Source organism: Gigantopelta aegis, chromosome 1 (assembly GCF_016097555.1).
Source record: "Gigantopelta aegis isolate Gae_Host chromosome 1, Gae_host_genome, whole genome shotgun sequence".
NCBI classification, from domain to species: domain Eukaryota; kingdom Metazoa; phylum Mollusca; class Gastropoda; order Neomphalida; family Peltospiridae; genus Gigantopelta; species Gigantopelta aegis.
Window position 1 is genome coordinate 7,094,910 of NC_054699.1, and position 17,262 is coordinate 7,112,171.

Consider the following 17,262-nt stretch of genomic DNA (forward strand, 5'->3'; position numbering starts at 1 on the left):
AGCTCAGCCGGACCCAACAGTTGAATCACCAGGGGCAGACCTTAACCAGGCGGTTATGGAGTCGCCCCCACAAACTCCGATGACCTCAGCTTCCGGGACTCCTGCGATGCCACCTCCACCTCGGAAGAGTGCCGCAGTCGAGTCCCAGGCCCGATCTGTAGCCGTTGCCAAGCGAACAGCGATTGCGTCACCAGGGGACCAACCAGCCAAGCCAGGACCCCCGACTCAACCGCCAATTCCACCTACTGACGCTGAAGAGCATTGGTCACTCAAGGCCGGCAAACTACAATCACGCTACTCTCAGCTAGTCAAAACCAACATCGAGGACGTCAGGAAGCTCTTCACTCAACCAAAGCACTCGGCTTTCAGACCTTTACCAGCCAGTTCGACAGAGGGAGACTTCTGTGTACACAGCGTCACAATGCGGGATGGCAGTGGACTTTGTCTCACTATGCGCCGGAGCGGGATCTACCAACAAGGACTGCTGCTCCCAGAAATGGACAACCCGACCCTACATCGAGTTATCAAGATCATAGCCGGGGAAGATTATCGCGCAGTAGCCAAGGCGATAGCAGGATCCACATACCGACCAGCCATCCCGCATTTCGACTCGACCAACTACATCGGTTCTCCGTGACGTCCTCCCCTATGCCAACCTCCTTCACCTCCGTGAGTACTATTTTTTCTGGGCTAGTTAGACTTTAAGAGTTTTCGATCGAGTTCTAAATTCTTATGTTTATTTTTTTGTAAATAGTCTAACGCATTTTATTTTGGCGCCCGTTCAATTGCTCAAAATCACCTTAAAACCCTTTCGGCCGAGCAGTCATAAACTTTTTGGTTTTAAATTTAGAGTCCGGACATGTTTTTGGATGCAGTTACTCTTTGTAGACTTAGGTAAATTACAGGCTTCACCGAGGAATCGAAATTCAGCCAATCAGAGCACGGCTCCCACTCGGTGTTACTTCAAGTTTGCGAAGTGTCTGCTAGTCGGTCCGCGCTCGCGTTGACCTTACTAAATGGCTTTCTTCCAAATTCTGCCCACCTCAAACTTACCTCCCCCCCCCCCCCCCCCACCTGCTCCGGAGTTAGTCACTGGCGAAGTCAGAGGCTAAATCCGTAGTGGGCGTGCCTGAAGCTCTGTGGATAGGGGCACGTTAATACAGTTCCCAGTTCCCAGTAGGTAATAAATTGAAAAATTAACCTGCGTCTGAGAAATATGTTATGGAAACGAGCTCTGGTCTATTGAGAGACTTCTGCCTGACTTTCAAGCGATGAAGTTGTGTTTAGAGAGCGTGGAGATTTCTCTCTCCCCCCCCCCCCTCCCCCCTAGGGGCTGTGCTTCGATCGCTTGGGCCATTGTCCAAGTATAGGATCGAGCACAATGGCGACTCGGCGACCGTCACGCTATTATATGGCAGTGACAGGAAGCAACCTACAACCAGCAGAAGACGGAGGAGGCGACCCAAGACTTCGCATGGGGGACCCTTCTGTCGATCTACCGAGTACCATGGACCACCCGGTGGCTCAACCACCGGGGGCGGGTCACCGAGTTTACCTGCCCGACCGAAGCACTCGCCAGGAAAGACCCAGGGGGGACCAAAGCTGTCAGCTCCACTGACAGTCCGGCCCCCTGTCGATCTACCGAGTACCATGGACCGGCACGTTGTTGATGAGCCACCGGCAAGGCGGTCCAGCGAGAACCCACGGCGGTCCAGCGAGATTCAAGAAGAGGAAGATGTCATCGATCACCGTACCGTTGACGTCTGATGACTCCGATTGGATTCTCGTCTGTGACAGACTGCCAACGAAATACACTGGGGCGGTTATCGGTGACTTCACCGATAACAAACACCTAAAGGGACCTTGGGACGACAAGCACTGGCACCAACTTCCATCCGGACAAGGGAAGTACCAGCTACAAGGTGCCCTAAACTCCGACAAACTTTATGTGACAGCTCAGCAGGAAGGACTGTACAGGCAGGGGCTCCTGATGCCATCGATGTCAAACGGGACCATCCACCGCATCTTAAAGATGGTCCTACGAGACATCTATCCAGGAGCCATCGACCGCAACATCAAGGTCTTGACCGAAGGACTCCCCAACTTCAAGCCTGAACAGTCTATCAACTCGCCATGAATCCTGCTGCGCCAACCTTAATTAGGACAGGTAACCTCCTTTTTGGGCTTAGTTGGAGTTTAAACACGTTTTGATCGACCTTCCAAATTCTTATGTTTATTTTTTTATAAATAGTCCAACGCATGTTACTTTGGCGCCCGTTCAATTGCTCAAATCACCTTAAAACCGTTTCGGCCGAGCAATCAAACTTATTTTTGGGTTTAAATTCTTAGTCCGGACATGATGTTAGGTGCAGTTAGTCTCCGTAGACTTAGGTTTTTCTAGTTAGATCTGAAGGAATCGAAATTCAGCCAGTCAGAACACGGCCCATTTTCGGTGTCTACTAGTCGGTCCGCGCAGTCGCTGGACACTACTAAATACTTATTCAAAATTCTGCCCACTTCAAACTCATCCCCCCCCCCCCCCCCCCCCCCCCCCCCCCTTGTCCTGGACTCAGTCACTGGCAAAGGCCAGAGATTGAGCCCAGGACAGGCGTGCGTGAAACCTTCGTGGTATATATGCACGAAAAAGCTTTAAACAACAACAATCTGGTCTATTTTTAAGCATTATTTCTCCGTTTTAACGTCACAGACTCTTGTTTCACTCTGTTGTAACTTTATCCAAATGTCCTACAGGTTTGTAGATTAAACTTTGCGTTAATTTTTCGGTCTGAAACTAGGGACTGCGACTTTAATACAGATGATCAAACACCCCAACCTTGCAAATCCTAAAACCACGAAAATCTGTCTTACCTCGGAAACGGTTGTCACCATATTGGAGCCGTACTCTCGGATGCATTCAGTACCATTGACACTACAAACTTTGAATGTTTCGTTCGTGTGCTGCGATGTGTTGTTGTTGTCGCCAGCAGGTACACACCACCAATCAGGAGGCACGCCAGTGAACGAAGGGAGAACAAGGCTAAATCCAATGAGAGCTTTCGGTATAAAGAGACAATTCATCATGATTATCTGGAAACGACCAAACGAGCCCAGCTCGCCGAGCAGAATTTCCAGCGTACCCTTTTTGCTGTCCTCCGACATCTGAAATTTTACAATCGGAACATCGCTTTAATAAAGAATACACACCATTCGGAACTCTTCGGTAAATTCCGTAAATCAAACCTGAGACAAGCGAAAAGTTGCATCTGTACCGTTACAAGTCAAAATTGTGGATTTATCAAGATTAGGAAACGAAATCAGGCACGTGTACAGGGGGAGGGTTTCGGACGTCGAAATCTCTTCCTGCTCAAGCTATTATGTCGAAAATACAACAAGCATTACATTATATATTGTGTAAAAAGGTTAAATCTACATAACATTATCAGGAATTGCTTGCAGATTAAATTGTGAGAAGCAGAGATTGCTTCCCCTTTCACAAAATTAATTTCAAGCCTCGAAACTGTTAGCAATACAAAGATGTCACTAGAGCACATTGATTTATTAATCATCGGCTATTGGATGTCAAACATTACTAGAGCACATTGATTTATTAATCATCGGCTATTGGATGTCAAACATTTCTAGAGCACATTGATTTATTAATCATCGGCTATTGGATGTCAAACATTACTAGAGCACATTGATTTATTAATCATCGGCTATTGGATGTCAAACATTTGGTAATTCTGACACGTAGTCATTAGTGAAAACCCGCTACATGTTTCCCAATGCAGCAAGGGATCTTTTAGATGCACTTTCCCACAGACAGGAAAACATATATCATAGCCGTTGACCAGTTGTGGTGCACTGGTTGGAACGAGAAAAAGCCAACAGAGGTGGTTCAATCCTGCGATGTAAACACCTCAAGCGAACACTCAACCGACTGAGCTAAATCCCGCCCTTATATGCAGTCTTCGCCAGGAGCAAACTAATGGCGAGCTGAAAATCACTCTCCTTAAATGATGCTAGGCGAGCAATTAAATACAATTTTTTTTATTGCAAGACGATCAATTAGCAAAACTTTCCAGGCGAGTGTGGCGGAGGGCGGGAATGATCACTGAATACTGATATACTGCATTTGTAGTCGGCTAGACCGGCCTCGGTTGCGTCGTGGTTAGGCCATCGATCTACAGGCTGGTAGGTACTGGGTTCAGATCACAGTCGAAGCATGGGATTTGTAATCCAGATACTGACTCCAAACCCTGAGTGAGTGTTCCGTAAGGCTCAGTGGGTAGGTGTAAACCACTTGCACCGACCAGTGACCCATAACTGGTTCAACAAAGGCCATGGTTTGTGCTATCCTGCCTGTGGGAAGCGCAAATAAAAGATCCCTTGCTGCCTGTCGTAAAAGAGTAGCCTATGTGGCGACAGCGGGTTTCCTAAAAAAACAGTGTCAGAATTACCATATGTTTGACATCCAATAGCCGATGATAAGATAAAAAAAATCAATGTGCTCTAGTGGCGTCGTTAAATAAAACAAACACACTTTACTTCTAGTCGACTAGATCTTAACAGTGGCAATCAACTCACCATAGTCCCTTTAAAGGGACATTTCTGAGTTTGCTGCATTATAACATGTTTCCGACTAATACAATATTTCTACGATTAAACTTACATATTAAATATATTAACTTGTTTAGAATATCAGTGTCTGTATATTCAATGTGTTTCTGGTCGTCTTAATATTTGTAAGAAGCCCAAACTGGATTTTGTCTTCTAATAATTTCGTACGTACGAAAAGAATAAATAAATTAGGAAATAAAATGAAATTTAACCTAGTACAAATATTAGAACGATCTGAAAGACATTTAATATATAGCCACTAAAATGTTATGCAGAAAAATATATTTGATATGTAATTACAATCGTTAAAAAGTCTCTGTTAGTCGATAACAACTTAAAAATTGCAGCAAACTCAGGAATTTTTCTTTAATATTTCAAATCTTTTAAAGGGACATTTCTGAGTTTGCTGCATTGTAAGATGTTTCCAACTAATAACATATTTCTGCGATTAAACCTACATATTAAATGTATTTTCTTGTTTAGAATATCAGTGTCTGTATATCCAATGTGTTTCTGGTCGTCTTAATATTTGCAAGAAGCCCACACTAGATTTTGTCTTGAAATAATTTCGTACGTACGAAAAACCAATATTTAGGAAACAAAAATTAAATATAATCTAGCACAAATAATAGAACGATCAGAAACAGGTTCAATATACAGCCACTAATATTTTATGCAGAAAAATATATTTGATATGTAATTACAATCGTTAAAAAGTCTCTGCTAGTCGATAACATTTTTAAAATTGCACCAAACTCAGGAATATCCCTTTAAATGAAATGTTATTACCCTGGATGTGTCGAGCAGGCTCGTATTTACGACCCATACACGTCAGGAGAGCACTGTAACGACCGAGCTAAATCCCACCCCTTTGTAAAATACACAGCTATTTAACTAGTGCAGCGAGTAGAGGCTAGGGTGTTACAGTGCATTCTAAACAAATTCATCACACTGTGTTAGAAACATGATTTAATGTCATTGTAAAAAAAAAAAAAGAAAAAAAAAAAATAATCAAAAAAAATCAAAAAAAAAATCCCAAGAACAAACAAAAAATAAAACTCGACTCACTCGCCTTCCCCCCCCCCAAAAAACAACAACAAAACAAACCCCCCCCCCCCCCAAAACCCCCCCAAAAAACAACAACAACAACAACAACAAAAAACCCACACAAAAACCCACACAAAAAACCCAGGTCATAATACACGACATTCACTGTTAATACAAAAATGTAACAAAGAAAGTCGCAAGCTTAAAAGCAGTCTGTGCTATCATTACACATCCTATATTACTCAACACACTATTAAATGATAATACAGACAGACAGACAGACAAACAGACAGATAGTTTATTAAAGTCTCACCTCATTACAACAAAATAAAAATACAACATATACATACAATCAATAAAAGTAATAAAATTGTAATGAGCCACTCTATACTGAGTTACGAGAGACTATTGAATAAAAACATCTAAAGAAGACAAAAAAAGAAACAAATATACAGCTAAAACAATTGCAGCACAGATAAAACAATAAGATATATACACGAATCATTTCATAGTGTATAAAAGGGATTTTCTATGTTTAAGAATAAAATAGCAGGTTTTGGCAGATAAAATACATATATCGGGACAGGACAAGATAAAACACACTTTTTGAATGTCGGTGCAGTGATCAAAATTTAAAAGTCATGTCGTACAGTAAGCGAGTACTTCTAATCTAATATTTACTTATAACGGACATTCAAGCAAAACGTGGCACTCGTCTTCAGTGTGGTTGGGACAGTTAAAACACGTTCTTTCTTCCAGTGGTGTATTATTGTATCGACCGGTTTCAACTTTCAGGGGGCAACTCCGCATCTAAACTTAGCGAGAGCACTTCTGTGGTATCGAGGCAAGTGACTGGTTACATAGGGCTCTACTTTAAAAATATCTTTAAAACAAGAATAAATTCTTAATTTATTCCCTCCCGACACCTGTTCTGCCGTGTGGTTGTATTAATGCCCGTTTCCATTCTGTTAAAGACTTCTTTGTTGACTCTGTCCTTCACCTTGTTGACTACATACTTTTTACCATATTTGCATTGTAAGTTAAGGAAGTGATTTAGCCTAAGTTTAATGAATTTATTGTTGACTTTAAAGGACCAGTTATTTTTCCTGCGTGCTGACCACCGGTGAGACCACAACCAGATGTGAGACGTGATTCGGTGTTGATTCAAATTTCTCAATCTCATATAATGCCTTGATACAGTCCCCCACTGCCGAACTATTGGAGGAATCCAGCCCATGTCCCCGCCTGCAGCGTTATTTGGGGCGCATTTTCGTAATCCGAAAAAGAAACGTATGGCTCTGTTATGTATAGCATCAATACAAGCAAATTGTGAGGTTCCCCAGATAGCTGCTCCATAGTCAATAAAGGACCATACCATAGTATCGTAGAGCTTGGTGTATGTACGATATTGCATTCCATCGACACATTTGTATTTAGAGATTAACAGACCGAGTGCCCTACTGGCGGAACAGGCTACGGATGTGGCCATGGATGTGGCCATGCGGCCGTAGTTTAAATGCTCAGTTAAGAGAAGTCCCAAATAATTATAGCATTCAACAATCTCCAATACATGATCACCACATATAAAGTTACAATTTGTCTTTACAACTGATGGATTTCGGAAGTGTATCACTTTAGACTTTTCAACGTTGATGGCCATCTTATTTGTACGACACCAAGGTATTCAAACAGTCAAGCATGATATTGAGATCATCCTCTGATTCTGCTAAAAAGAATAGTGTCGTCAGCGTAAGCCAATATACCAACAGTAGAATCATCAATCATTATTCCTACTTCGAGCTCAGTTATTGCAACGATCAGGTCATTAACGAAAAGGTTAAACAATAAGGGAGACAGCAAACATCCTTGTTTAAGGCCACAACTAACATCGAACCAGGATGTACAGCATCCATTTAAGCGTACACAACTTTTTACATTTTTATATAGTGAGACAATAGCATTAAACATTCGACCCTTGATGTTAGACTCGAGTAACTTCATCCAAAGAATATTTCTATCTATACAGTCATACGCTTTTCTAAAGTCGATAAACGCCACATATGTAGGTTTCTTCATACTTTTTCTGGTTTCTATTATAGATGTTACACTTGAGACGTGTTCTGTTGTGGATCTTCCCCTTCTAAATCCATTTTGACAATCACTAATAATTGGATTGTCTTCGGTATATTTCACAAGCCTGGAGTTCAAAACACCGCAGTATAATTTACTGGTAGCACTGGCTAGTGTAATACCTCTATAAGACATAGGGTCTCTTTGATCATTAACAGTAGATTTGGGGATGGGGTTGATGATTCCTTTTCCCCACGCTGTGGGGGAAACACCTTTATCAAAACACAAATTAAAAAGTTTATGAAGGAAGTACACTGAGTTATGATTCCGGAGTGCCTCGACTGGGATACCGTCGAAACCAGGGGACTTTCCATTCTTAGCTTGTACCATGGCTTTTCGTATCTCACTTACTGTTATGTCTACATTCATTTCTGTCATTCTATCACCATTTTCTTGATATATTACAGTCTCCTCAGAGCCTTTATTACAATTTAACAGGTCTGAATATACTTTCTTCCACGTTTCTAGCACAACATCCTTTTTTGCACTAACCGACCCATCTGCTAATGTAACCTCCATAGGTACTGCCCTTCTCCTTTCCCATCCTACTCCTACTTTCCCTATCTGTTTCCAAAACTCATGCTTATCAGTCTCACACAAACGTTCTAGATCTTCTAAAGTTCTACGAATGTGCGTCCGTTTGGCTCGCTGTGTTGCCCTATCAAAGTATTTTCGTTTAGTTACATAGACAGCTTTAAGACGTTTTTTCTGCGGCCCGTTACATTTACACCAGTTTTTCTCAGCTAGGCACATACCTTTCCATAGGTTATCTAAATGCTCGTTCCACCATTCCTTTTTTCGTCGACCTTTCTTATGTCTCATCGAATCATATTTAAAAGTTCTAGTTGGTAGCAATGAATGCATATCCTCCAGGACATACTTGGCAAACGTATTAAAAACACCATCAACATCATTCTGTTCTTTATCGGATGCTTCTAATCTGTCAATTATTATACTGTTGATATTTTGTAAACAATCTGCTGATGAGAAGAAATCCCCATTTATCTGGGACGTATCACATTTTATTATGGTGGTGGAGAGATAATTAGACTCATTACACAATGCAGGGGTACCATCAAAATCAACTCTCACATCCCAGGTTAGAAATGAATGATCTAATTTCAAAATTGTACTAGGGTCAAATTTCCCAACACAGCCTGCTATATCTACAAGAATGTTCGGTCTTAACACTTCAAAATTACTAAAGTGATGTAGGGTTTCATAAGGACAGATACAATAATCTACAACAGAGATACCCCTCGACGCTAGAAAAGTAAAGTCATTCAATTTGTTATGTCTTCCATTCAACATACAACGATTTGCATTAATAAGGAAGTCGATAAACATGCGACCATTAGCGTTAACTGTAATATCTATACTGTCTCTAGCAGGTATAACGTCAACACCCTCAATATAATCAATGAGGTCTCCACATCTACTGTTAAAATCACCACACACATATGTAAGTCCTCGACGGTAGTAATTATGTATATGCATTAAAAGAGTATCAAAGAAGTTCGTTGCATCAACCGGTCTTGACGAATTGTCCGGTGGAAGATAACACACACATGTAATAAAACTATCATTTTGGTTCAGCCTACTAACAAACTTCAGCCATAAAATACCCTCATAACTATTGTCTAAAACGGTAACATTAAAACACTTAATCAATGCACTTTTCACTAAAAACCCAATACCACCGGACCGACGCTGTACTCTGTTTTGGCCGAACCACACATAGCCATTAACATTTAACGATTTATCACCAATAAGATGCATTTCACAAATACCTATAATGTCTAAATTAGAAGAAAGAATACACGATTCACGTAACTGGTAGTTCTCTGAAGGTGGATCACTTGACCAACCCCCAACATTCCAAAACCCACATGATACCTATTGCGAATTCTGATTGGCTGACCTAGGTAGATCTCTGCTCTGATTATGCGAACCTGCACGCTCGTGCTGACGCCGGTCTCGACGACTGGTCTGCCAGCCACGGTCACGTGGGCTGTGTTGATCAACAGAAGCATGTGCATCGCTGTTCCGATGCTATCGGTGGTTGAAATGCACTCCGTTGTCACGTGGGTTATGCTGATCAACAGAAGCACGTGTACCTCTGTCGCGGTTTCTATCCGGGGTGCGTTGTTCACGTCTGTTGTTTCTGTAACTCCTGCGGTCACTGTCTCTGCCCCATGTTTCGCGCCTGTAGTTACCTTCAGCTCTGTATAATCGCCCTCCTGTCAATCTCAGCTGATCCTTGCCTATGGTATCTGTCAACACTTTCATATTTGACTCGTAAATGTGTTGATGAACCGGCTTGTCACTTGTAATGTATATATCCTTGAAATTCCTACGGTCTCTCAGTTTCTGTTTTATCAAGCAAGATAGCCTTTTTATCATCGATCGATTTACATTTGGCGACAATCACTCCTGGATATCTGTTGTTTCGAGTCTCTTTTCTTTCTGCACTTTCAACTTGTATATCGCGAATTTTCAAGCCATCTTTTATTAACCCATTCACTTTGTTTACTATATTTTCCGCACTTGATTTGGGCAGGTTCTTTATAACAATGTTTAAAGCGGTATTATCGGTTCTCACAGCATCAGAATAATACTGATTTGAATTGAATTGAATGGATGTTTAACGACACCCCAGCACAAATAATACATCGGCTATTGGGTGTCATACAATGGTAATGAAAATAAATAAAGTGATGATCAACATCAATATAAAAATTCAAGACTTAAACAAAAACAGTATAAAGAACTGTGCAAAAACACAAATATCACAGAATTTTATGGATACTGAATTTTACTAAAAACTTCAATTTTGTGCTGTATTGGCCATTCTCAAAGAGAATGTTACACCCCTGCACCACGGTGAGGTTACAGCACACGCAGGGGCAGAATAATACATGCCAACACAACTGCGCCAGACTCGAATTCAAATTCAAAATCTTTATTGTTTGATGGGTTGGGATTTTTTTGTTTACGACTCTGAGAAGCATTATACATGTGACATTGTATACGAGTGAGAGTCGGGCTGTTCAGATAGATTAATGGAAGTAGTTTATATCCAATGAAAGGATATCCAAACACCAGGGCGAGTAAGGAAAGAAGAAGAAGAATCAGTGGCAGTAAAAACAGAATCAGTGGCAGTAAAAACAGAATCAGTGGCAGTAAAAACAGAATCACTGGCAGTAAAAAGAATCGGGGGCAGTAAAAAAGAATCGGGGGCAGTATTAAGTATTAAAGAATCAGGGGCAGTAAAACAAAATCAGGGGTAGTAAAAAAAGAATCAGGGGTAGTAAAAAGAATCAGGGGTAGTAAATCGGGGGCAGTATAAAATAATCCAGATCAGTAAAAAATAAATCGGGGGTAGTAAAAAAAAGAATCAGGGGTAGTAAAAAGAATCAGGGGCAGTATAAAAGAATTAGGGCCAGTAAAAACTGAATCAGTGGCAGTAAAACAGAATCAGGAGCAGTAAAAAAAGAATTAAGGACAGTAAAATAATCGGGGCAGTAAAAAAGAATCGGGGGCAGTATAAAATAATTAGGGACAGTAAAATGAATCGGGGCCAGTAAAAAAGAATCGGGGGCAGTAAAAAAGAATCGGGGGCAGTATTAAGTATTAAAGAATCAGGGGCAGTAAAACAAAATTAGGAGTAGTAAAAAAAGAATCATGGGTAGTAAAAAGAATCATGGGTAGTAAAAAAGAATCATGACCAGTGAAAACAGAAATAGATCACAATATTAGTGCAGACATTCCGTGTGTATTTGTGCTAACATTCATTTAATTTCAGATTTTGTACCATTTTGGATCAAAAGAAAAGAAAACTTTAGGGTCCGAATTTTTTGGCCCTTGTCAAATGTCCGCCACCAGACAGGCCTAGCGGGGTATCTCAGGAACTAATTATCGGATTTGAATTATTTTTATGTCTAGTTGGGTGTTTTTGAGGGTGCCGAATCCGATTATGAAGGTTCCAGGTCGATTCGAAGTAGAAGGCAAGGTTATTTGGACAAGATCAAGGTCGCCACTGTAATACAAACTCAACACAAATTACTTTCCCGTGAAGAATTTACTCATAAACATAAAACTATACACGCGCTACAATACTAATTACACTGTACTAATAAAAACACTAAAAGTTTATATCACAGGATCTTTTCCAACTAAGCAATTAGGACATCAGGCGCGTATGCAAGGGTGGGGGGGGGGGGAGAATTCGTGGGTCGCCCCCCTGCTCAAGCAAATTTCCTTTTCCTTCAGTATGTATTCTAAGAAAGCACGATTCGATCCTCACTATAAACTTCGCTCGAAAAAGTTTAGACATTCTGCACAAAGTCCTGCACACGCGCCTGGCAACCTTCACCTTCCTCTGTCTGTCCGCCACAAGTTTCTTTTCTTTTTTCGAAACCAATATGTGACAATCATTACTATTAATATTGTATTTGGGTTGCATATACTAGTATCTGAATTTTGTTTGTGACTTCTAACTAGGCGAAGCGAGACGTAGCCCAGTGGTAAAGCGCTCGCTTGATGCGCGGTCGGTTTGGGATCGATCCCCGTCAGTGGGCCCATTGGATCTTTTATATGCACCGTCCCACAGACAGAACAGAACATACCACGGCCTTTTGATATACCAGTCGTGGTGCACTGGCTGGAACGAGAAATAGCCCAATGGGTTCACCGATGGGGATCGATCCTAGACCGACCGCGCATCAAGCGAGCACTTCACCACTGGGCTACGTCCCGCCCTTACGTGGTAGATAGAATTATTGCTTCAGTATCATTGTTAAAATAACTTAAAACATGGTGTAGTATAGTATAGCGGTCATAATACAACATTTACGACATGCAATCATAACACAAACATGACACAAAGTAAAGTATAAAGCCAAGGACGGTTTATATTCCATGTCCTATATTACAAACTATTAAAAGCGAATATATGTGTCAGTGTATCACATGCAAAACAAACACTTGGCGTTACTTTGTATACTTCTCGCGAGTCTACCGGCCTCGGTGGCGTCGTGGCAGGCCATCGGTCTACAGGCTGGTAGGTACTGGGTTCGGATCCCAGTCGAGGCATGGAATTTTTAATCCAGATACCGACTCCAAACCCTGAGTGAATGCTCCGCAAGGCTCAATGGGTAGGTGTAAACCACTTGCACCGACCAGTGATCCATAACTGGTTCAACAAAGGCCATGGTTTGTGCTATCCTGCCTGTGGGAAGCGCAAATAAAAGATCCCTTGCTGCCTGTCGTAAAAGAGTAGCCTATGTGGCGACAGCGGGTTTCCTCTAAAAAAATCTGTGTGGTCCTTAACCATATGTCTGACGCCATATAACCGTAAATAAAATGTGTTGAGTGCGTCGTTAAATAAAACACTTCTTTCTTTCTTTCTCGCGAGTCTAGCTGTCAAAATAGGTTAACGGAGATATTTTATATTCTATGAAAGGCTGAAGAACTACAACATCCTGGGCTGCACGTAGTCTGAAATACCAAAAGGAGTAAGACAACAATCAGGGGCAGTCAAAAAGATGTTAAAAACATATTTTGTTTTACAAATGAGGACATTAATACAAGGACTTCGCCACAAAAATGGCACATATCTTTTTTTTTTAAAGTCGCTTTAACAATATTTTCTAGACAACAACGCCCACCTTCCCCCTCCCTGCCCTCCACCCCCGCTAATTACAATCCTGAAGTTCATCTAAATATAACATATATAATAAGATTAAACAAAAGTTTTCACTACGTTAGAAGAGTACCATACCTCGCTCTTCACTTCTGTTTCCGTCGCCATGTTGTCTCATTTAATGAGTATGGAAGTAGCACGGGGTTCATAACAGGACAGTAACCCAATATTATTTGTATATAAACGGACTGCTCCCTGCGCGTAATAACATGCTCAGTTACTGCCACTTTGCAGCCATGCGATATAATATGTAAGTTTGACAAAATGTTATTAGGTCGGAAAACAGCTGGAGTAAAAAGGAGTTGGTAGTTAGCAGGCGAGTGATATCCGAATCAGTGTGTAATACACCGGTTATACACCAAGACACACTGTGCAGGAACAATTTAGCAGGGGAGGGGTATATCAGTATTATGATTAGTTTGTAACAGCATAGGTTTATGCCCTACTATTTATATTATGTTGTATCTCTAAACAAGACCGATCCCAAAAGACGTTATGATAGAATCGTGAGAGTATGAAGACATGATTCACTGATGAATGTTTTGTCTACAAAAGACGTTATGATAGAATCGTGAGAGTATGAAGACATGATTCACTGATGAATGTTTTGTCTACAAAAGACGTTATGATAGGATCGTGAGAGTATGAAGACATGATTCACTGATGAATGTTTTGTCTACAAAAGACTGACTTTGACCATGAGGGAGGGATGGAATCTAGCTCAGTTGGTTGAGCGCTCGCCCGAGCTACTTGCGTCGCAGGATCGAACCACCTCGGTGAATTCATTCTACTTACTGGGTTTTTTTTCTCGTTCCAACCAGTGTACCACAACTGGTCAAAGGCCGTGGTATTTGCTGTCCTGTCTGTGGGGAAAATGCATATAAAAAATCCCTCGTTACTAATGGAAATATGCAGCGGGTTTCCTCTGATGACTACGTGTCAGAATTACCATATGTTTGACATCCAATTACCAATGATTAATTAATCAATGTGCTTTAGTCGTGTCGTTAAACAAAACAAACTTTATATTACCATCGCATACCGTTATGTATTGTATTATGACCGCTACACTGAGTTACGTTTTTACAATGACACAGTAGTATATCTTTAACAAACTTTATATTACCATCGCATACCGTTATGTATTGTATTATGACCGCTACACTGTGTTACGTTTTTACAATGACACAGTAGTATATCTTTAACAAACTTTATATTACCATCGCATACCGTTATGTATTGTATTATGACCGCTACACTGTGTTACGTTTTTACAATGACCGTATATCTTTAACAAACTTTATATTACCATCGCATACCGTTATGACCGCTACACTGTGTTACGTTTTTACAATGACACAGTAGTATATCTTTTTATATTACCATCGCATACCGTTATGTATTGTATTATGACCGCTACACTGTGTTACGTTTTTACAATGACACAGCAGCATATCTTTAACACGGTGTCGCCGATAATTACCCAATGGTTGACATCCAATTGCCGATGATTAAATTAATCAATGTGCTCTAGTGATGTCGTTAAACAAAACAAAGAAACCAATTGCAGGATAACTGCCACTTGAGAGTAAGATGTAACAGAGTTTGAAAGTTGGAAAAGCCAGTAAGACCTGATATTTACATAGACCGACTGATCCAGTGTCCCTCGACTGGTATATCAAAGGCCGTGGTATATACTTTCCTGTCTGTGGGAAAGTGCATATATAGAAGATAACACATGAGTGGCCGTTAGATACCATTTATCTCACGAGTTGTTTCAAAATGTATCTTAACGAGTGAAAGCGAGTTTGATACGTTTTTAAACAACGAGTTGTGAGATAAATAGTATCTAGCGGACACGAATGTATTATTCTATTTCTTACATATCCTAAAAAAAAAACCCCAGGTTTAAAGAAAATTTTAACATCTTTTTGACTAAAAGTTATTTACAGCCGTTGCACTTGTAGCTAACTCGACCGGCCTCGGCGGCGTCGTGGTTAGGCCACCGGTCTACAGGCTGGTAGGTTCGTATCCCAGTCAAGACATAGGATTTTTAATCCAGATACCGACTCCAAACCCTGAGTGAGTTCTCTGCAAGGCTCAATGGGTAGGTGTAAACCACTTGCACCGACCAGTGATTCATAACTGGTTCAACACAGGCCATGGTTTGTGCTATCCTGCCTGTGGGAAGTGCAAATAAAAAGATACCTTGCTGCTAATCGGAAAGAGCAGCCCATGCAGTGGCGACAGCGGGTTTCCTCTCAAAATCTGTGTGGTCCTTAACCATATGTCTGACGCCATATCACCGTAAATTAAATGTGTTGAGTGCGTCGTTAAATAAAACATTTTTTTTGTAGCTAATTACGCGTCACAGACACATGATTGCCAGGTTAACTATACGTCACACTTGAATCGATTTCGATCGTGTAGGTTTTCATTGGATGTATGGCAGTGGTGACCTGGTCATCACCTAGGAGCAGCCAGTCATATGTCTTGAATATGATGACACACGTACATGTGTAAACAACCATGTGTTATAAAAAATAACACATGGTGTTCTCACCAACGGGTGTGTAAAAAAACGTATTATTTGTTTTGGAAAGTGTAGTGTGTGGACGGGGGAGGGGTGTGTGTGTGTGTGTGTGTGTGTGTGTGTGTGTGTGTTGTCCTGTGAAGACTACTATGTGTCAAATGTTTATCAGTGTTAATTAGTCAATGATCTAACTAGGGCACATAGATTAGGACGGATTCGACATGACAACAGATCGAGACCTATGCTTGTTCGATTTCAAAAATGGGAAGACAAAGGGCTTTTATTGTCAGCTAGAGATTCATTAAGAAAAGCTGATATGCGTGTTGCTAATGACTTAACGAAAAAACAGACTGAAACACTAAAATCCTATTGGGATCAAGGTAAACAAGCATATTTTCGAGGAAGTTAATTGATCATTGCTGGGGAGCGAAGAAATCACGTGTCTTATGGACATACATTGCAACCATTCAGTGAGTCGCAGGATGTTGACACGTTTCCAAGCATGCCTGAAACACGTGGTGACCCTGAGTCAACGGACAGTATTTAGGATCTTCAGCCAATCAGCGAGTCGCGGAGCCGTACTAAGTTGTCTGCGAGCAGAGTAAATAAATCGCCTATACTGAACCAAAGTAAAGCAAAGCGACATGTGCCTGGTGTTAGTAAGGGCATAAACAGTGAATAGGATAACGTGGGTTGCCCGTCCATTAAATTGATGACATTAAATGTGGAATAGGTGATTCAGACTTTATAAACTATGTTTATAATTTTAATATTGTTATTTTAACTGAAACATTTATTGACAGCACTTTTGACCTATCAGATATTTTCACATCATTTATGAAAATCAACGCACCTGCAAAAAAATTAACTGGTACTACGAAAGGGAGAAAGTTAGGTGGTGTGTTGATATTAGTTCATGGATTTTGTTTCAATAGTAGTACTATTGTTCTTAAAATAGATAAAACTATCTTACAAAATGTTAATAATATGATATTAAAAGGTACTTATATTCCACCTAAATATTCCCTTGCCTATAATAATGGAAATAGTGGGGTTGAGGATTTGGAAAATGTATTATTGTCTCTACATGCAAAATATTGTGATCATATATTTGTAATATGTGGAGATTTAAATTGCAGAGCAGCAGATCTGCAATCAAAATGTGCAGAAGTATCTGATTATGCTGAGCTATATTGTATAGATGATGATAGGAGTGAATCACACAAGG

At 40.7% G+C, this 17,262-nt stretch overlaps 1 protein-coding gene across 1 annotated transcript in view; it reads right to left on the minus strand.

Annotated features, from left to right (window-relative positions):
- Nucleotides 1-13,663, minus strand: part of LOC121387181 (solute carrier family 22 member 15-like) — a 29,536-nt gene extending 15,873 nt beyond the window's left edge. Inside the window, exons 1-2 of the mRNA XM_041518241.1 lie at nt 13,580-13,663; nt 2,869-3,159 (exon numbers count right to left, since the gene is read on the minus strand). Of these exons, the coding sequence (XP_041374175.1) occupies nt 2,869-3,159; nt 13,580-13,609 (321 nt within the window). The 5' untranslated portion in view covers nt 13,610-13,663. The remainder of the gene's footprint in view (nt 1-2,868; nt 3,160-13,579) is intronic.
- Between the last annotated feature and the right edge of the window lie 3,599 nt (nt 13,664-17,262).